General features: G+C 37.1%; 1 protein-coding gene across 1 annotated transcript in view; it reads left to right on the top strand.

Annotated features, from left to right (window-relative positions):
- The window catches only part of CADPS2 (Ca++-dependent secretion activator 2), a 220,420-nt gene that overhangs the window by 26,758 nt on the left and 170,785 nt on the right, over nucleotides 1-22,877 (top strand). Inside the window, exon 3 of the mRNA XM_010004331.1 lies at nucleotides 695-1,027. Within this exon, the coding sequence (XP_010002633.1) occupies nucleotides 695-1,027 (333 nt within the window). The remainder of the gene's footprint in view (nucleotides 1-694; nucleotides 1,028-22,877) is intronic.

The raw sequence follows: 22,877 nt of genomic DNA, 5'->3' as shown, positions 1-22,877 counted from the left end.
TTGTAATTGCCTTGTCCTATCTTAAAGTATGTGTATTTGGGATGGGGCTTTTGTGGGTTTTTTGGCTTTTTTACACAAGAAATCCCATATTGTGTCTCTAGTATTCTATCTACAGTAGTAGAACCAGTTATATTGAGTCCTTCTTCTCTGTTTTGTTAATATTGATTGTAGAATTCCTCTAGTATATTTTTTACCCTGGATTTCTGTCTCATCTTCCATGAGATTCTTGGCTGGCTTAAATATCATGTTTTAACTCACGCTCCAGAGTTTTGAGACAGTGTGGCTTATCCAGGAGTTACTTTCAAGTAACTTTAGATTTGTGTGGTTTTCATGGAGAAAAGATGAAATCAATCTTGTTGGTAAGTTTTAAATTAGGTGCTGTTAATTCAAACTTTATTCAAGTTTAGCTATTGTAAATTCATGTATAAGTACTTGTCGCGAGCTGATGCCAGGGGGCTACTTTAAAAGCTACTTAGTTTAGATACTTACTCAATGCAGAAACATAGGTTTTCAACATGCTTACTTGTTTCTTTATGAAAAATAGAGCAAACTTGGCCTGTATAACTCTTCTTTATAAAGCATTCTTACACGGAAGCAAAATATTAGCTTATAATACCTTAATGAGGGATTTTTTTGTGTGTTTATGTCCATATGTAACTTTGTCTTTTTTTTTCCTCTTCTTTTATTTTAAAAGGTATTTCTCAAGAGTGACCGGGTTGCAAGAATGGTCCACAGTGGAGGATGTTCTGCAAATGACTTCAGAGATGTTTTTAAGAAAAACATAGAAAAGAGAGTCCGCAGTTTGCCGGAAATTGATGGATTAAGCAAAGAGACAGTGTTAAGTTCTTGGCTAGCCAAATATGATGCTATATACAGGGGAGAAGAGGATTTTTGCAAACAGCCGAATAGAATGGCCTTAAGTGCTGTATCAGAACTGATTTTGAGCAAGGAACAGCTTTATGAAATGTTTCAGCAGATTCTAGGGATCAAAAAATTGGAACACCAGTTGATTTATAATGCCTGTCAAGTAAGTATTGGTGTCACTCAGTTCTGTTATTTCCAGAATATCTTCCCCCTGCCAACAGGTCAAGTACTTCCTCCCTGTGTGTAGAAGCCTTCAGTTTTAAGTCTTATCTCTACAGTCCAAGGAGATGAGGCCCCCTCAGGAAGGAATCTTTGCATCATTTTGTCACTGGGGAGGAAAAGGATATGCCAGAATATATGGTACATGTGCTACAGGGATCTCCTGAGACATTTTATATTGTCACAGCTCCAGTGATTTGGGTGATTCTGCAGGATTTTGTATGCTTTGTATACCTTCAGACCCCCATATAAATTACAGATATATGTGCATACAATTGTGTGTATGTCTGTACATCTTTAAAAGAAATTTGCTGCCATAAATAGATAGGTGAGAGGTGATTGAATTCAGGATGCTGTTGGCCATCTGGTGTCTATTAGGACTCAACGTGCTTAGTTTCAGACACCATCTACAAAACTAGTTTGCACATTTTTACTTTGTTGGATAAAAGTGATGTTCCCCATAAAAAACTAAAGCCAAGACAAACCGTTTATTCAGCAGTCATATTTGGATTTATATATATATATATAAAATCTATTGCTAATCAGTAGTGTAAATGATATGTAGAAATATTTTATCTGGCTAGTCTTCATAGTCATGCAAATATAAATTAGCAATTAACTAGAGAGGAAAAAACCTAATCAAAACAAGGTATTTTTGAAAGACTCACAAACAGTCAGCATGAATATTTAAACTGAGCTCACATGACTTTCTACGCTGTCTATAAAATAGCACACTAGACTACATCTAAGCTATTTTTAATCTAATATGCTGAAGGTTTGCTTGTAGTTACGGGCCATCTTAATGCAGGAACAGTGAGGTATCTTGGACATTGTTACGTGTTTATTTTATGGATTAGTGTGGCATGAAATCATGTAACTGTTCTATGATTGAATCGTCTGTGGTGTTTAATACTGCTCAGGGCCAAAGATCCAAGTTTTGTAGTGAGAAAGTGTAATATTTTATTCTGCATCAAATTATGAGGGCTTCTGTTTTCACTGTGAGCTGTTTACTGACAGGTTGGAAAGAGACTTCTGAATGAGCAGTCTTGAATGGAAAGAGGTAGAAAAGTATTTCTTATTCCAGGATGTGCTAGAGGGAGTCCACTGGAGGGGTACAAGGATGATTAAGGGACTGGAACATTTGTCTTACAAGGAAAGGCTGAGAGACCTGAGGCTGTTTACTCTAGAGAAGAGAAGACTGAGAGGGGATCTTATGAATGTTTACAAATATCTGAAGGGTGGGTGTCAAGAAGGAGTGGCCAATCTTTTTTCAGTTATGCTTTGTGATAGGACAAGGGGCAACAGACACAAACTGTAACACGGGAGTTCCACCTCAACATGAGGAAAAACTTAACTGTAAGGGTTACAGAGCACTGGAACAAGCTCTCCAGAGAGGTTTTGGAGTCTCCTTTTCCAGAGACTTTTCAAGAGTTGTCTGGATGCGTTTCTGTGTGACCTGCCCTAGGTGATTCTGCTATGGCAGGGGGGTTTAACTCGATGATCTCCAGAGGTCCCTCCCAACCCCTATCATTCCATGATTCTATGATTCCTTCTTTTTTTTTCCCTATTTGTCCCATCTTTTTCCTTTTGCCTCTTAATTCGCATACATGTAAATCAGGAAGCTAACCTCTGGGACATAACAGGTTGGTAAGAAGATGAAGCAGCATTGAAATCTTGGGGATAATCTTGCTTCTTTGTTGTGTTTTTTTAAATATATACAATAGAACATAGAGCCATGGGATAATTCAGTTTGGAAGAGACTTCAGGAGGTCATTCAGTCCAACCTTTTGCTCAAAGCAGGGTCAACTTTGAGAACAGACCAGGTTACTGAGGGCTTTAACCAGTCAGGTCCTAAAACTTCCAAGTATAAACATGCACTGCATAAACTCTCTGGGCAACCTGTTCCAATACCTCAAAACATGAAAAAATAATTATGTCTACTTTCCCCGAAAGTAGATAACCCATTACTTATCTAGTAGAAGCTCCTTATGGATTCTTACCTCCTCTAGTGTCTGATGATTGCTGAATCTTACTGTATTTCACTGTGAACAGTCAAAATCTGCTGTTAGTCTGCACTGTGCTAGAGGAACACAAACAAATGTGACTATAGAGGTTTTAACAATTAAAGAAAAATTTTTTTCTCTTAGTCTAGAAGTGGTTCTGATCATACACCATTAGGTTCTTGTACCTGTATAATTGAAGACATTTTTATTTAGGTTCTTAATTGTAGGAATATTGATAGAACAAAACTAGTTGGCAGAGATCTACAATTTTCTGTCTTTTCTTGGTCCATAACCTACAGAGACTGAACCATGACAGTGACTCTTTTTTATCTACTACCATGGTAGAATTTTGAGCATGGGGTGATGTTATTTTCTATTTTTTTAATTGCAAATTAAAGAGGAAATAATCTCCTGGTAAGTAGGAAGGGAGTAAGACTGATCATCCTGATGTGTGTGATGATGACTCAACAGGGATAAAGAGAAGACTCTTCTCTTGCTCTTCCCAGTTTTGAGCATTGAAGGTTGTAAAATCTCCTGTGCAGGTCTCCAAAGTAAACATTGTTTACAAGTATTGGAGGATGGGAAAAGGAGACCTACTTCCTTGGGAGCAGATATAGGAGCATTTAAGTATTTGAAGCTGGGAAGAATGGAGAGGGAAAGACTTCAAGCCTTCTTGTTTCAGGTTCTAGCTTTCTGTAGATTTTAGTTTTCTGAGACAAGGATGAGATTACTTTGCTAAAGCAAAACTGTCATTATGTACTCCAACAGACTTGCTGCTAACCATACACTTATATCCTTTTCCTGTGGTTCGGTCAAGCACATATAGCACCAGAGGTATGAGGAAAAGTCTGTTGCAAGGAGAGAGACAGCAATCATAGCCTTCCCAGGAAGTGTGTTGCAGACAGCAATCAGGCTCTGATAACGTAACGCCTTTTCTCCTTCGGCAAAATCCCTTATTTCTCATCATAGTTTTAATAAATGTTTTACTTTAGACTGTATCTTATTCCTTTTTATTGACAGTGTATTTATAGAAGATGAGATGAAGTGAGACAGAGTCAGCACCAGCAGTTTTCATTCTGCCCTAGAAGCCTCTATCTGTCTTTGCATGAAAATGCTCACTTTCATTTCCCTTTGCTGGTGCTGTTTAGAATACTAGACTTCCAGATAATGATAATCAATAGTGTCTGGGAGCAATGAGATAAGTGACAGTCCAAACAGATGTTAAAATTGTATTTTTGATAGAGGTTTTGATGGGTTGGCTTCTAGCCTGTTCTTCTAGCAGAGGATCAGATATATGAAATTCTGTATATTTTGCAGCTCTGATAAACAGCTGCCCTTAGCAGCAAATCTGCACATTTATAATTTGTGCAGAAAACTCTGTCTTCTTTCTTCTCTTTTTTTTAGTTCCTTCCAGCTCTTTGGAAATAAGAAGCAGAAAAATGTCTTACAATGCCGACGATAAGAGTAAATTACCCTGCACCTGCAGGGCTGCTAAGCAGACAGGGATGCTATTTGTAACAGTAGGAGGTATTGTCTGCCAGCCTCCTCCTTGTGACTTTCTCTGCATTTAGAAACTTTTTATTGGTTTTCATCAGCTTTTCCTCCCCAGCCTGTTCTGAACGGAGCATTCCCTTCAACTCTTAATCCCCTTGGTATCTTGCAGCAGCTCATTAGACAATCCTGCAAGGGTGTGAGTTACTGTGGATCCAGACAGGTTGCCAGTCTCCATCCTCTGTGTGTTAGCAGTGAGAAGCAGTGTTTGTTCAATCAGCACACAAGCTTAATCAAAACTATAGTGAGTAGTAATAGACTAGCTCTTTGACATTTGCAAACATAGGACACATAGCTATGAGAATTTTGTCTTTTTCTTTGAAGAATAACTTTTTGTCACAATCTTTTAACATATCCTAAATGCCTAAGCTATAGCATATGTCTAAGCTTTTAGCATATGCTAAATACTAAGCTAGGTAGTGAACATTAACAGAGTGTTCACATTAGGATGTTGAAGACTTCTGTGATCTCATTTTTAACTTTTCAGTTTAGAGCAAGTCCAGCAACTGCTGCCAACCACCCATATCTCTGTCAGTAAAAGATTCCGTGTTGTAAGTGCTAACACATTCACCTGATTTTAATTTATGTCGTGTTGCCTTGAGCTTTGTTTTATGATAAAAAGGTGATTGCCAGTTAGCTGGGGCTTAATGAGCTCCTCAACTTGCTTTTGAGCTGCCTATCCACAATGTATTGGTACAGTTTCTTTGATTTATAAAGATCAAACACAATATAGTCTTCTTTTATTTTATTTTTTCTTTAATTATTCACTGATGTACTGGATAACTGATGCAGAAAGTCAAACTAAAAGTCAAACTCACACTGATGTGGTCATGCGCTATTATTACACCACTGCACCAGTACCAGAATTTCTCTACCAAGTAAATCATAACTTCACACAGAGTTTTTTGTATTTTGAGAGTACCTTTATAAGGTTCACATTTTTGCTGATCAAAACCCCTTGTCTGTGGGGAGAAGGTAACAACACTTATTTTAATAAGACAATTGTTGCAAGTCACATTTTCTTTTCTGACAGGTAATAAATAATTTTGTGAATAATGTAACAGTTTTTACGATGAATTGTTTGCTAAGTCTTCTAGTGTTGACTTTTTGGGACTCACCACAAACTAATTCTTCTGGGAAAAGATTTAGATGGTACTTTACTGCAAGATACCATATTATGTTTAAAAGCCTCATATTGCATCTGGTTCATATCCTTTATTATCTTTATCTTTTACAAGATGTAACTCTTTGTATAAGTGTCTTATTGAGAATGATGGACAATATTGTATCTTCCATAATAAATTTTTGTATTTTTTCATTATGAGAATTATTTTATGTCAAAAATTTCTCCTGAACTGAAGTTGGCTTATGGTGCTCAATATAAATTGGACTCTTTTCACCCAGCATTTCACTGAAGTCCAGTTAGTTATGCAGTTTTGGAAATAAGTCGAATTAAGAGTAATTTAATTTGCAACAAGGACTTCATGACTTTTGAATGTTTGTAATTCTGATCCTTTCCTCAGTAAAATAATGAGAAGTAGTGCAGTAATGTCACAGATCACAGAATTTCCCACAGTTCTGGATATTTTTCTTAGAAATTTTTCTATCCTATATAAGTTTTAAGGACTAATGCAACTGTATGAAGCCCAAAGAATAATGAAATCTTTGTAAAGAAATTTTTGGTATAGAGGATAATGTTGTTTTTGAAGCAATTAAACAAGTGTTAAGATTACCTTTAGTATATAAACCAAAACTTAAACAGATTCAGTAATTCTTTAATTGCAGACAAGGCACATGAAAAATAACAAAACTTGTTTGGGCTGTATATTATGGAGCATGCACTGTTACGCATTATGTATATCTGAGTCTTTTAGTCAAAACAAAGATACTAGCTCCATGAGATGTTACAGTGTGACCAGGGCTTCAACTAGGTCTTTCCGATGGTGACCAATAGCTGTTGTTACATATTTCAAGATATATTATACCTGATGCAACAAAGTAACCTCTGAAAAATGTTAGCAAGGTCCATCACTGTATTTTCCATGTTGCATTGGGTGTTAGATAAGACATCCACTGATGTCTTAAGCATCCCTTTGGATTGAAAACATGCTTTTATCCAGCCCAAGATATTCCTGTTCCTCTGCTTAAAAAAACAACCAAAACCTCATGCTGATAGTCTGATTTATACAGAGGATCAGCTACCTTCAGGCCTTACATGGTAAGAAATTACTGCTGGGTAACCAATGCCTTCCCCTAGATAAAAGACAGTTTTGCAGAGACCGTCAAATGCAGGCAGGGCAGGAGTGAAGGGAAAACCTCTCCAAGCTCTCTGTGGGCAGAAAGAACTGTGCTATGGGAGATTGGAAGATGAAAAACAATCATTTTGTGGAACAATGGGAGACTATAGGGTTACAGTATTCTAGTGCTGACCACATTTTTATATGATAAATGCAAGTCTAGAAAGTTTCTGCACAGTTATGATACAGTAATGATATGCTTCCTTACAGAACAGGTTGGACCAGATGTTCATTGGGGTCCCTTCCAACCTGGCATTCTATAAGTCTATGATTCTAGGAAAACTGTCATGTGTCCATCAACCTGAAAAGTGTTTCAAGCCTTCGATAACAGAAATGTTCAAATTTTCACTCTTCAGGCTTGCTCACACATGAACTCCTTTGGTTTCTAGTACCTGAAAATAGAAGAATGCAACTTCTCCCATGCCCACCTCCTCACAAAAAAAAATCTGCTTTCTGATTGATTTTTCCCTGTTCTTCAAGGGGAAAAATATATGCCACTTTCTGTTCTTGGGTGAGAGCAGAATAATTCAAACCAAATATTTCAGTGGAGAAATAAATGGTCAGTTCCCACAGGATTTTAGATGTTGTCTCTTTTTGATGAGATGTCACTTTTGATTTCATGCACATAGGAGTTTAATATGAAGTTATTTCAACAGCTGTTTTTATTTAGTTTGTTTTTCTTTTTTCCTGAGGTTCTTCATTTGTCTTTTACCTCCATTTGAGAAGTTTGAAGACATTTTACACAAAGCAAAAGTTTCCATGCTTTGGAAAATAGTGCTGCAACATCAGATACTTCACCCAAGATTACTTTTGCAGTGCGACTGTGAGAAATCCAGAGCTAAGCTGAGCAGTGTCCAATAGGCCAGTTGGGATTTTCCGCTTAATAATGTGAGTTCTGTTGAAAAAGGAAGTCTTGGAGCCCCAAAGTTATTCTGTTCTGTTAATACACATGGGTGATACTTAAAAAAAAAAAAAAAAGTTTTTGCCCCTGTAAATAAGTGTTTTTCTCTATAATAGCTGAGTTTACTTTGGAAAAAATGTCTCTTATTGCCCCAAAGGATGTTGATTTGTTCTCATTTACTCTAATGGTAGAAGAATGATGGAAAAACTATTAAAGCATCCTCAGAGAAGCAAGGTACTTTTTTAGCATGTTTAAAAATCCGACTCTGAGCAACATTTAAAAGCCTTGCAAGTTATGTAATGAGAAGTACACTGAAATATTTAAGCTGGTACTTGAAGGAATACATAAAATACCAGAGAGAAGTGGTGTGTTGGCAACAGTAATGCATTTTCAGTACTTGAGATGTTGCAGTATCTTTCTTACATTCAACTGTTGCGTGAGCAAAATTGTCTTTGACATCTGCATTTAAAAGGAACACTTGATTGGGACATCTGTAAACCATGAAAATCTTCAAAGTTTTACTCAGTATGAGTGTTAAGAAAAAACACTGAGGGATAGATAGCTTTTTGCTTGTAATTGCTTTTAAGAAAAAAAATCTTGTGGATTTTTCTGTCATAGATCTCTTTTTGTGCATATGTGGCTTCTGTTCTTGTGTTTTGTTTTTCATCTGTCTGAAGGATTTGGATAAGTATGGTCTCTAGGAGCCTGGGAGACCATCAGTACTCATAGACTAGTGGATTTACTTGTGTTTTCAAACTTAGCATCCTTCTAGCCCAGTTCTCCTGTGTATCTTGTCACAAGAGGTAAACGAGACTTAACTGAGAATCAGCAGAGAAGTTGAGAATTACCCATCTCCTTACTCTCTCTTACGCCTCCTCTGAGGACTGAAATAATCAGCATTGGGATTTTGGCTGCAGATCTTTCTTCCAAGCTGTTTTGTTTTCTAAGACTCTTTGGCATTCAGTAAGTGTAGGAAAGTGGCAACAAAATGGGCATTGTAGCATTAAAAAAATAAGGTAGTTGGTTTTGGCTTTGTTAAAGGAGATCCTTTTCAACTGCTTCTATTTTTTACCTTTCCCTATGTTTCTTCCCCAGAAATAGTCTTTGGAGCCTTCATGAAATAATTAATGCTCTTTTGATATTATCTTGATTTCCAGATCTAAGGCAGTTAAGCTGCCTTAACACTTGAAGCCAAATGTATCCGGCATTTAACTTGCACTTACATTAAAATCACCGGTGTATTTGACTCATAGTGTTTAATATTACTAGCCAAGGATAAAGTTGCTCTAGTTTGGTATTAAGCAATAAAAATATTTCCCCCCCCAAAGACTGCAGAATTAATTTTTTTTTTAATGTTTTTTTTTGTTTTTAAGGAGAGATTCTGTGTCTTCAGGTAAATAAATACCAAACAATTTTACAGCCACATCTTTAGACTGATGATTAAGCTTATTAATGTGTCTGGTTCCTACTTTATATGTACTTTATATTTGCTTTATATGTGCTTTGGAATTAATACTTGTGAGCAAGCTGAGTAAGTTGATGACCCTTCCCATGAATTTGTCATCTGTTCTCCTTGGTATGGTAGTATGGTAGTATTCTGTATTTCTTTATCAATTCAAAATAATGCAGGTTTGCTTAGAACAGTCACTTCCATCCCAATGATCAGTTTTATGATTTAGGTTGGTTCCTCTGCAGAGTTTTTTATTCTGTGAGGTGCCTTCAGCAGGCAGTGTGAAGTGAGTAGAGCAACTGAAAAAGCCATAGGAGAAGAATGAGCCTCTGTTTCCAAATTCCTCTCACTGATACTGAATGTCTTGCTCTGAAGCTTAGCTGCTTCTGTCCCTCCATTTTTTATTTTTTTGAGGGAGAATCCTCTTAGCTCTCCCTTCTTTAGAGAAAGTTTCTTTGCAGCTAGGCTTCTGCAGCTAGGAACCTGCACAGACAAGGTTCATATGGGTTCCCACATCTCAGTCACACTAAAGGGAAAGATTAAGGTAAATTTGGAAATAAGCTGGTTAATATATATGGGAGATCTATATTTTAAACAGAGATATTAAAGCACAGCCATAATAGAGGATGAACTTTCCTATATAAGAGTAATTGTGTATGTAAAATGGCTGAGATATGTGCAGCTCTCTTTGAATATGCTATAGTTTGTGTTTAGTTTTATCTTCTAGGAATATGGTTTTTTGGCTGTCCTAAAAATGAGAGAACTCTCAGATCACCTTTTCAGCTGTCACATCTGCTGATGCTGTCCTAATCGCTAGGATCTAATCTCTGAATCTCTTATCTTCCTGGCTGTCCACCCCAGACACCCTCCTCCCCCCCAAAAAAAAACTTATTCTCAACAGAAGGACCAACATGCATGCAGATGCTCCTTGGCCTGCCATTTATTCCCATATTTTATTTTACAAGATTCAAAGATACTTGTTCAGATCATCCAGATTCACTCTCATGTCAGTGCTGATTCTGCTTTGTTGATTGGATCTTCATCATTTCAGACCAGATATGTTTACAAGAAGCTGCTTGTTTCACTCTTAATAGGTCTTCTACCAGTATGTAGATTATCTTCATTTTAGTTTTCTGCTACAAGCATGAAGAATTATCAGGCCAACTGAAATAACCTTTTTTTGGTCAGTAACATGAGTAGAGAGAAGAAAAAAATAATTGCAACCCTTAGTCTAAAAGCTAAGAGAGATTGCAAAATAACTCCCTTTCTCAACTGCCCCAGTCTGCTGCTGCAGACAACCTACTTGAAAAGGGAAGAGTAAGAGAAGAGTAAAAATAGGATTTATCTGTACATTATGTCCTCTTGAGAATCTGTTTCTTGAGATAACAGATAAATTAATTGAATTCCAGACATTTTAGCTATAAACAGGAAAAATCTGAAATAAAATTGAGGATACTCTTTCAGTAGAAATGTTGACTTCTAGCTACTGTTGAAAGGAGCAGTTGTGTGGTAAGCACTCTAAGGGCTATGAGAGAAGAACAGCACACAGACTTCATGGTAGACATAAATAAGTAAATATATAAATGTACATAAAATTCCCACTGAGTTTTTACCTGTTATTCCTCCTTCAGCAGAAGAGATGACCACTGGAAAACCTTGGTTTTAATTGTGCCTTTTAGATCACTATGTCTGGTTATTACTCAGGAACTCACTTTTGGAGGTGATTTCTATAAAGACATTCTTGAAGCACTGGAGGTATTTCACACATAGCTGTGTTACCCAAGGTGATCCAGCTGGATCAGCTGGATCATGGCATAGGCAGATGCTCTGAGCGTGGGCATAGTGAAATAAAATGCATTCATGAAGAACAACTACAAGGGAGTCTGTTTAAATTAGAAATTCAGCACACATTCAGCCAGTTACTAGGCCTCCAGCAAGGGACTCATCACAGTACAGCCTACAGAAATTTATTTAATCTGGACTACACCACCATATCAGACTACATTTTGGAGAAACACTGTGGTTCTGATGTGCCTATCTACAAACAAATTAATAGGCCTCGATCCTTAGTGTGGATCTCATACATCTGGGAGGGTAACACGGCAATGTGCAAGCAATCAATGAAGTTTATAGACTGTGTTGGTGATAATTTCTGAACACGAATGCAAAAGGATCACTTGGGCTTAGTGTTCTATTTGACTTGCTGCTGACAAACACGGAAGATTTGAGAGTGAATGTGACCACAGGTAGCAGCTGGGTTGCAGAAATCATCCACTGGCAGTTCAGGAGTTAGGCTGAGAAGATAAGCTGTGAAATTACTCTCTATTTAAAGAATTGTTATGGAGAAACACTTGAGAAGCCTCTATGTGGGGAATAAGCCCAGGAGTTGGCTGATTTTTTTGAGAAAACATAATTGGAGCTCAGGAGCAAGCCATACTGTTGTACAGAAAGTTTGAGAATTGTTGGTATTACCTTAGTCCCTGGTAAGACTGTGGAGCACAAGTTCTTGTGAACCTTCATATGCATAAAGGTAATCATTACTATTTTACATGGATACCAAGAGCAAATCATGACTGACCAACATGATTGCTTGCTTTCATGAAACTATGTTAATAAGGAGAGCTGGGCATGGCAATGTACCTTAACTTCAGTAGGGCTTTTAACATTGTCATGCATGTCATTCAGATTGTAAGTTCAGGACATCTGGTCTGGACAAGTTGTCTATTTAGAGGGCTTGAAAATTTGCTAGGTCACTGTACTTCAAAGGATTGTAGGCAGTGGTTTAAAGGTTTGGTTGGTAAACGGGAGCACAGTGCTCCAGAGTTTAGTATTGTTAAGTATTTTTATTGACATCTTGGATGATGAGACAAAATGTATCTTCAGCAAATTTGTGGTCAGTATTTAAACTGGAGGAGAGGGAGATGCAGCTGGCATGCTGAAAGGTTAAGGATAATCTTAAGCATTAAGCTAACAGTCTTCATGAAGTTCATCAAGGAGAAGCAGAAAGTTTTCCACCTTGGGCAAGGTAACCCTGGGCATGATTATGGGCTAAGAACCAACTGGTTACAGCCTTGCTGAAAGGCATGGTTTGGCATGGGAGGGCATTGAGGGTGTGCAGGACAGATGCCAGATTGAATAAGAGCTAACAACATTCTTGAATTGCAAATGAGATGATGCTGGGCTACATTAGAAGTAGGTGTAGGTAGGAGACTGGAGGAGCAGTTTTTCCCCTCTGCCTGGCAGTGGTGAGGGAGACTTGTGTAGCCTCACAAAAAAGAGTCTAATGAGTGGTCTAAAAAGCAGCCTGACAAGCAACTTGGAGGGATATTTCAAAGACAAAGATGACAGAGGTATTCCTGTGTAGTTGCAGATGGTGTCAAAAGAGTCAACTGTCACAAGTGGTGACTTAGGAGGTTCACAATTACTTTTAAAGGAAAACTTCAGTACGAAGGTAGTGGAGCAAAGGAAAAGGTCAGCCAGAGAAGCTGTGGAATCTCCATCTTGGGAGGTTTTCAGGACTTGTTATAGCCGCAACTGATTCATCTACTGTTATCAAGTAGGAGACTGCTTTTAGTAACCTCAACCTGCCTTTCTAACTGATGTTTCTACAGGGCTGTGTCTTGTACTTAGAACAAAAATGAAGAGAGTGTTGATAGGAGGTGATGACAATGGTATACAGTTTGTGAAGAGAACACCTAAATACTTCTTTTTATATGTGTACTAGGTATCAAAGCCTTGTAAGAGTGGAGATCTAGCCAAGCAGTGGAACCTTGAGAGTAGTATCAAATAGACCCCTTTCTTACTGGTCAGCTCTTTTCTTGTAAGTTGGAGAAATACCCTTGTAGGCTGGACTAAATAGAGTTTGTCCTTCTTTGGGGATAACTGATGTATGAGGTGTTCTCTGACCTATTTTCTAAGATACATGTTACCAGTGAAGTTATTTGTAAACATGGGAATTTTCTGATTACAAAGACTCCTTCCAGAATAGTTATTTATAGTTACAGTTAATTATAAGGAACAGCAGATAATGGCTCTCTTCTTGCATCACCAGAAAAACAAAATAAAAAAAGAAAAAGAAGATACCCACTTTAAGGACTTACTAGCTATATGCTCTTAAGCAATATTTTTTTAAATTTTCTTTGTTAAAGTCTTTTTCCTGATCATTAGGTGAACAGAACATAGACTGAAGGCCTAGGGTATGTTTTCTTTCCAACCTCACTCCAAACATGAGTTCTTTCTTCGTGTCAACTTGCAGCCAAGAATCCTTTACTCATTTTGAGTCTTGAGCATGAAGAATAGTAGGAAAATTGAAGCAATTTTAACAATGACTAATACAGTCCACAGAACTCATTTTTGGAAATGAATAGAGTAGAGATCTGGCTGTAGTCACCTTAGCAATTTTTCAACTGATCTGCTGATTCAAAAGAAATTTGATAAGAAATGAACTTAAAAGATATCTTAGGGTACTGTATAAAAAGGTTTCTTGATTGAAGTAGCAGGTTTCAGTTCTCCATCAAGAAGAACAACTGGTCATATCTTACTGTGTATTTAGTGTATACACATGGAAAGAGAGCTTTCTACATGCCCTGACCACAGGAGGATTTTCAAACAGAACCCTCATACATATGGAAGTCAGTTTTCCATGGTGCAACACAAATTTGTAGATGGAGCCTGCTTTCTTATACATTAACTTCTAGATTACAGCTCTTTTTATTCCATATTCAACTATATGGGATTTTTTTAAAGGTATTCATGCACATCACTAGTACCACTGGCTTCTAGAAAAAGGTAGCAATACAGAATATTCTCCAGCTGATGCTGTGATGTTGAATAGAAGGGGAGAAAGTAAGATTCCGTTTCTGTCATCTTCTAGCTTTTCTCCATCATATTTACAAACAGATTTAGTATATCCTGTACCCAGTGATTTTCTTAAATTGTTTATTGAATAAATTTAATAAACTATTTTAAAAAACAACTAATTAACTATTTTAAAAGTATATTCTTGTTAAAATGCTCAGATACTGTATGTATTTATATAAACATATATATATAAATACAAATGCAGATTTTCATCTAAATAGAAACATCCTGCCTATTTGAAAGAGGAACTGTTTATATGCAACTGAGTGTTTTTGGCATGGGGTGTTAGGTTTTTTTTTTCATGGTGCATTTTGAAAGCAACGTTTTATACAGCTTTTTGAAAATCTGTAGTAAATCAGTGCTTCAACTGTGAGTTGTCAGCCTGAATGTTAAGTTTTCTGCCTAGTTAAGTCAGCCACACATAATTTGCAGAAAAATGCTGGCATGACGTTCAATGTGTTTTTGCTTACTTAATGCAATGCTCATTAACATACATTGCCCTAATTGCATATATTCCCTTTTGTTTCAACACTCCAAAGAAAATGTCGTCAATTATTATTGAGGCACAAAAACATTCTGCATTATATTTTTTGGAGAGAGAGGAATGTAAGCAAAAGGAAAGGGGATTTCCTTCTGAAGCAAGGATCATTTTGGGAAAGTATAAAGCACTGTGAGCCCATTTAGTATTGCAGGACATAAATATGCATACACCAACAAAGTTTGCATGCTAATCTTTCTGGTGTCTTGCATAATGGTAATCTCTGTGCAGGTGGATGTGAAAGGAGGAGGATGGAGAGGTTTTTTTCTAAGTAGGATCAGGACATGAGTCACAGCTCTTTTAAGGCCCATCACTTCCTGGTTAGGGTGGATGTGGGAGGGTATTCCCTAGCCAGAACCTGAAAGCAACTTGTCTGGCTGGGGGAAGGTGAGAGGGAGAATAACACCCATTTCTTTGATCATTTTTCCAGAGATTACCAGTGCAGTTGGGACCTCCGCAGTATTTATGGTAGGCATGTAGATAACTGCTTAAGTGCTTTTAATAACTCTCTGGAGCCTTCTCTGTCTCTCTATTGATTACACAGGGACTCTAGGTTTCCAATTTTAAAAATACTTGATTTTGATGGTACAATAGGCTCTATGCATATCTCTGAAGCTTTTTTTCACTGCCTACCTGTAGGAAGATCACCTATTCAATTAAAAAGACAAAGACTTGAGTGGAAAATAATTAAAAGTTAAACTTGTGTGCGGGTGGGTATTTACAATTTTATGGTTGTGTAGTTGGGGTGGAAGGCATTTTGCATAGTTAGCAACAACTGAAGAGTTGACTCTTACACTGCAGGAGAGACAGTGCTGTGATGAGGTGGTTGAGTCACCATCCTTGGAGGTATTAAAGAAATGTGTAGATGTGGCACTTCAGGGCATGTTCTAGTGGCTGAGGTTGTAGAGGTTTTTTTGGTGGGTGTTTTTTGGTGAAGTGTGTGTGTTTCTGTTTGTATGGGGGTTTTTTTGTGTTGATGGTTGAACCCAATGATCTTAAAGGTCCTTTCCAACCATGACAATTCTGTGATATTACAGATACTAATTTTTTCATTCCCGTTAATAAAAGAACAATGCCTTGCATCCCCTTATTTGATTTATCTTCTTAATATTTGGTGAGTAGATTTGTAAATGCTAAGAGCCTACTATTCTCTCTGAGCACAACATGCTTTACTTGGGTTTTTGACCTATCCAACAGAGGTCGTTGAATATTTCACTTTCAACCAGCAAGAAAGGTAAACCTGGGTTTTGGCAATTGGACTGTGCAATTGTCACAAATGCCAAGAGAATGAGAGGCAAAAATTTCAATTGCTTGTAGTGACACTTTGAGAGGTGTGCTGACATTTTTTTTCTCTTCTGTAGTCTGCTACTGAGCCACTAATATGGATCCTAATGTGGCTTTTGGAGTTTAATGTTAATATTTGTTGACTTAAAACCAGTGCTGTTCTCAAACAGCCAATAGGCTGACTTGTCATGACACATTTTTCAGAATGACCAGTTCTGTAGTAAATTTCCAATGACTGATGGTAGTGGTTTTATGATGCAGTCTTTTTTAGATGGAGATTTGGGGGGAATGTTTCTTTCTTTTTCTGTTTGATTGATTCCCTCCAAGTTTAAGTGTGGATTCTATCTGAATCGATCTAGTTAAAAGTGTTGCATCTTTATTCAACATCTTTGTTAATGTCCTGGAGAAGACAGTGTAAGGGAAATCTTGGAGTGTACCAATTATACTAAACTGTTTTGGGTACTCCGATGCTGCTCTAGTTGTAGGGAACTCCAGAAGGACCTCACAAAACTGCATAGGCAAAAACATGACAATTAAGTTCTAATGTAGCTAAACATAAGGTAAAATACATTGAGGAGGAGCAAACTAGTGCACACCCACAGGATGCTGAACTGAACATGCACAGACATTTTGGGTTCCTTGGGGTGAAATCTGTGTCCAACAGTAGCATTGTTTCCTACTTTATATAACACTATGTTATGCCCACACTTTAGGGTATCGTGTGCAGCTTGGGTCTCCCTATCCCAGGGATACTGGCGAAGTCAATGAGGACTAGAGAGTGGCATTGCAAATCATGGAAGAGACAGAAAGGGCTGAACCTATTCAGTCTGGAGGTGAGAAGGCTGATGGGAAGGAGTATGGTTGAGGTGTACGGATTTATCAAGGCAGTGGCCAAGGTGAATGTGTACCTTTGTTCACCAAATGCCACACACACCACAAGAAACTGGGACACTCAAGGAAGTCTGTTGGAGGCTTTAAATGGATGCAGTGCTTGCTTATCTGGCTTTTGGAGAACTTCCAGAGCATTTTGTCACAGGGAGTGATGAGGGCAGACAGCAACAGGAGGTTCACAATAGTTTGGAAAAGTTCCTGGAGAACAGGTTCATAAATTGATGGTAATGGGATTATCCTCTAACATCCCTCTCACTTTCTCACAACTATCACAACTATCATTAGGGTAATGCGCTTTGGACAAGAGCCAGGCTTACAGAGTTATTGAAGTTATTGATGGTACTCAGGTACAGCTTTCAAAAACATTGATTTGATTGGATATCTTTTTTTATTCAGCTGAAGCCACTCTAGAGTATTTGACAATTGACTGGCCCTGTTCTTTATCTGCATTGTTACTTGTTAACAGTATTGGCTACAGAATAAGTGATATGCTAATTGCTTGCTATTTTCATGTATAGCTCCTCCATGCTAATTTCAACATTTATATTACTGTAAATCTGCTGTTTCCCCCCAAAAAAAAAACAAAAATGAAAAAAAGTAAGAATTTGCATTTAAAGAAATTAATTCCAATGGATGTTTGAGCTTTTCTATCGGCCCTGTGTTGTAGGAAAATGGAGTGATCAGCCTGGCCAGGTCTCTGAAAGGCAATCTTGTTGTTCTCTGCTAGAGCAAGATCGATAAGGAAAGGCTGTGAGGCCTGATGGTGCATTGTAAAAGATTGTTAGGACACCTCATACAGGCTTTGGACCTGTCTGCTTTTAAAAGTTTAATGCAGACAGATTGAAGATAGAAATGCTTTCAGTGGTTGCTGAGTTTGTATTTTGATTTAGAATTAGCTGCAAAGATGTATACTGGTATTCCACAAGAGAAATAATTTCAAAAACAGGTGGGTCCCCCCCCTTTATTTTAACCATTAACAGATTTTCTCTCTCTGACATCCTTCCTCTTATGTTTCACTTTGATTCTGTTACACATTTTCTAAAACATATATCTGAGTTTATTTGCCAAATCTAGAAATCTGATGTTGTTTGTGTCTGTTGACTGGGAAAAGGAGTGAGTTGGGAAGAGGAAGATTTAGGAACTCGAGTTTTTAAACTTTGTCTTTTGTAGATTTCTGTGGGAAATGCACAGGACTTCACTGTCACACAGGCAGGGTCAGCCAGCCATCAGCATAGCCATTTGCATGATACATCACAGAGGCTTTGCAGGGTGCAGAAAACATGAGAGAGTGTGTAAATACCAATTTATTAATCTGTTCTGTGAATCTGAACTAATCCTGTGTAAAATACATACACAAGGAAGAAGAGGGATTTTAAGAATTAAGCCAAATGGCATAGCCTCCTCTGAAAGTAGTGTTTACATTTGCTTTTCTTTTACAGCTGTGTCTTGCTGTGAAGCAAAAGGCAGAAGGTTTATGAAAGTTCCAGTAGAAGCCATTCAGAAAGCTTCACAGGTGCCCTTTAATCAAATGCATTTTTTCCCCTCCCACAGAGAGTGGAAGCAATGTACTTCTGTCACAATTATCTTCTTCAGAAGTTAAGTGCTGTTGAATTCATGTCCAAAAGGGTCTGCTGTCATAGGCTGGAGTTGGGCACTGTGTTTTCGACCTAACTTGGAAGTTGTTGATCCTTCTGCTTTTACATATGTAGCTGCTAATGTTGTTTCACAGGCTTGGGAAACTTCAGGAATCACCACATGCTGTTGTTTGTCAGCACACGGCAGCTCTTTGAGGCTGTAAACTCCTTTAATCTCTATCCAGTCTGTTCCCTTAGAACAATTCTGACTGTGTAATGATAAGAATGGGAACAAATCCTGTAGACATTAGAGGTGACAGGTCAGTCTGAAGCAAAACTCCTTATTTTAGAGTCAGAGATAAGAGCAGCAAGGACAATGGTCTGAAAAATGCCAGTATTTGCATCTGTTGCACATGCTTACTGCCTGCTTGGTGCTTGCTGAACTGACAGCCAAAATTGAGCACTGGGATTTTTCTGGCTTTGACTTTCTTTTCCAGTCTTGTTGCTGGAAGCCGTTAGTTACTTTGAGAAATCCATTTTTTCCACCATTATGTAGTCACAGCACTTTTAAACCGAGTACTTTATTCCATTTCGTTGACAATTTTTGCCTTGGCTGTCAGTGATCAGGGACAGGCCCTGCAGGTTACCTTACAAAAAGCTTATCAGGTAAGCAGGGTCCAGACCAGTTTTCGTATGGCAAAATAGTAGCTTTAAAGAAAAGGTGACCATTACTGTCACACGGAGTGAAGACTTAGGATTTTGTATAGCAGAAATAAGAGCAAGTCCTAAGATACGTGTACTGTCAATTTAGTCATTCAATGTAGAGAAATTTGGATGTCTCTGGGCAGGTAAATGTAATGTCATGTTGATGTTGCTGTGAATTAGAAGGCTGCGGGGAAACTGACTGAACATTGATAAAATAGAGGAACCATCAGTTAGTTTGAGCACTTGTGAATGTGAAGAACAATAGCTTGCAGCAGGTTGGTATTCATTAATACTCAAACTCATCTTGTTTCTTGGGCAAAGGAGATCTGACTTCCTTTGTATATAGAGGAATGCAAATGAGTGCCATGGGCTTTAGTGCAGTACCTGTTGGCAGCGTTAGTACTGTTTTTTACCTAAAGTTGATCTTGCACATTAACCAGATTTTTTTGCCCATGTACCATCATTCTTCTGCACCAAAATACACAAATACTTTACAGCCTTTTAAGGCTGTATATTTTTTTCAAGTTATTATATAAGTAGGAATCAAAAAGTATTCAGTCTTTCCCAGCCTTTTAAAATATGTGAATATAATTCATTCAGATATATTTCCATTCTTTGCTGTTTACGCACACAAATTAAACAAAAGTTTGTCAGGCAAGATGTCATGCTGTTGAATTGAATAATGATCTTCAACTTTTACAAGCTTTCAATCTTTCTTCAATGAGAAAGTAATCTGAGGAGCATAGAATCCATGCATTTTCAAGACAGAGAGCAGCATGACCTGGAGATGAGTCTTAAAACTGAATTTGATTTAGCCTATGGTAGTGGCTGTTTGCAGCCTAACTGCTGTGAACTTCATTTTTCAAAGATTCTTAACTTGGCCAGAGTTGAGCTGATTTTCACAGATTGGGCCCTGCTAAATTTCAGATCCTTACTTCAAAGCAAAATGGTGCTAGAGCTCTTTGACAAGATGGTCACCATTTTTCTTATTATGGATACAGCAGTGTCTTGTCTTCCCTGCTATCTTCAGAAGCAGTGGAGTGTTTTGGTCAAAATTGTTAAAGCAGGACTTTGGAGTGGAAAAAATCAGTGTCTTTTAGAAGTTGACACATATAAGCAACTGAAAGCATCCTCTAATAAGAATTGTTGGGCAACTTGCATACTGTGTAATTTTCTTGTTCCATCTCCACTAATAAAGAAGTTTGCAAAAAAATTACTACCCTTTGCAGAGTGAGGAAAAAGCAACTCCAAGCCTTAATGAATAAAAGTATTCTCAAATTAATAACTTTATGTCTAACAGTGGCAGGTTTATTTTAGAAAGCTGTTTTTATATTACAACACTGAGGAAAAAATATGAGCTACCACTGTTATTTTTTTTTTAAAAAGTAGCTCTTCTTCACCCAAACATAGTTGTTTATAGCTACAGATGTTTTTGAAGAAGCTTTTAAAATCCAAATAATCATCTTTGTACAAAGAAACGTCACAGATGACACAGCTGTCTTACTCAAACTCTTTCTTTTTTGTGAATTTTTCAACTTAATTAACCAGTCCTCATAAGGGGAGTCAGGCTCTTTACCCAGGTTTTACAAGTTCTGGGGGCCAGAGATACAGGCATTCAGGGGTTGTTTGATTAGGAGTTCTAGTGTATTTTATGCTGAAAACAGGTCTCTGGTGTCTGCAGAGTGATCTGTAGTGAGGTTCCCCTGCTGCTAAAATACCCACTAATTGGTTATGTGAGGTTTAAATGACACAAGGAGCATGTCTGATGTTGGTGCAGTCAGTAAATAGGTATAATGTATAATAAGTACCATTGCAGAAAGTAAAAATGTTTTTTTTAAATGGAATTGATATGTACCCTATTTTAAAATTATCTCTAAGGCTGTAACTTTTAAAAAAACATGCCTTTGTATTTAAGGATGGGAAGCATTATGTGTTGCCATGTAAATGCCAATTGTTCTTTTAAAACAAAACCAAAACCCCTTTGCTTGAATTTTAAGCAATTACCTATTATTGTGTTTTTTAACCAAATTTCAGTTGCAGTGCTGAGAAGAATCCAAATTGCTATTCTGGAATATTACATTTAATTTATTTACATTCATTTCTGTACATAGTGTCATATGCTTTTCTGGTATTTATTTACAGCTTGAGAATTACTACAATGGTTGTTTTAACTATGTATTCCAGAGATATCTAGGGTATGGGTTTGAGCCACGAATAAGGAATTAAGGAGAAGGGTACAATGAAAGTTAACCCTTGTCACAGCTTCCCTATGTAAAAAAGTGGACATAACTCAAAACTTCCAAATGCAGAATCTGCTCAGTCTTATGGTTTTCAGTTCAGAATCAGTAGTTATATAAAGTATGGTTGGTTACACATTCGTAGTTGCTTACTGCTTTGTTTATAAAGTTGGTTTTCATGCTTGTTTTGAATTTAGAATAAAAAACAAGTAGAGTGATCTTGCATAGATTGTGATATCAAAGTTGCTGGTTTTCTCATTTAACTTCATTTTGCATTGTCCAAAAGTACTGACACAGACAACTTTACTACTTACTAGAATGACCTACCAGGCATTCTTACCTGGACTCTTTTATATAAGTAAAGCAGCATTCTTCAGTGTTTCAGTGCTTCAACTTCTTTCCATACCTTACGAAACATAATTACATACATGGATTAACAAAATCATTAGAATATGTATTTCAGGAGCAAGACTGAAGTTTAAAAATAAATTGGGAAATCACCACATATTTAAGTGTTCAAGTGCAGACAGATAATGGGAAGTAATGCATAGCTGAGGAAAAAATGCTTAGATTTGCAAAACCAGGTTACACCTTCATTAACTTAAATGATAATTTAATGTGTTTTTAAATGGAAAAACAACTTATTATCAATCTTTAAATAAAAGCTTTTGCCTCTTCAAATGAGTTAATAATACAGGCAGTCATTTTAGTTGTGACTTGACAAAGAAAAATGTTTTAGCTTTGTCCTGCTCTCCCATACCCTTCTTTTTGCAGAAATCAAAACTCAGTCATCCAAATTACCTTCAGGCAGATATTTTTCAAACAACTGCCTGTCATGGGATATATTATTAAAATAATGTTAACCTTCTCTTAACTGAAAAAGAAAAACAATTGAGACTGACTTTTATTGTTCAAACAAAAATAATTACAGAAATTCTGTGATTATAGTACAAAGGAAAATAGAAGTAAAAAATATTCTTGGTGACAAGTTCAATAAACAATCTCTTACTCTTTTAAAAATAGAAGAATACAAATTTACGAATGTATTTTAAATACAATAACTGCATTCTGAAAACCTAAAATACTTGTTTCTATCAAGAACGTTCTTGTCATTTACACTAACAGTTGAACCAGACCAGATACACAGGCACACTCAGTGGGAGGACCCTTCCAGTCTGAAACATGATCCATGTTCTTCTCTCTAGTTTAAACTTCAGCCTCTTCTGAGAACACCATCAGATTTTCTTCTCTTGCTTTCTGGTTGTCTGGATCAATTCCTGCAAGAATCTTCTGAGATGCCAGATTGCACAGGTGACAGATTGCATGTTCTGTCATCGCTTCCGTACAAGCAGTTGAAAACTTTTCGTCCTGTTACTAAATATGGTCAGGTTTGCATGACACATAATGCTGTAATTGATCTGAAAGCACTGGCTAGAGTATTTTTTAATTATTCCTTTTTAAAATATTCAATTTTGAAATAAAAAATACCTAATTTTCAGGAAT

This window comes from Chaetura pelagica, unplaced genomic scaffold (genome assembly GCF_000747805.2).
Source record: "Chaetura pelagica isolate M959 unplaced genomic scaffold, ChaPel_1.0 scaffold68, whole genome shotgun sequence".
Classification (NCBI taxonomy): Eukaryota; Metazoa; Chordata; class Aves; order Apodiformes; family Apodidae; genus Chaetura; species Chaetura pelagica.
This window is presented reverse-complemented; position numbering and strand designations above follow the sequence as displayed.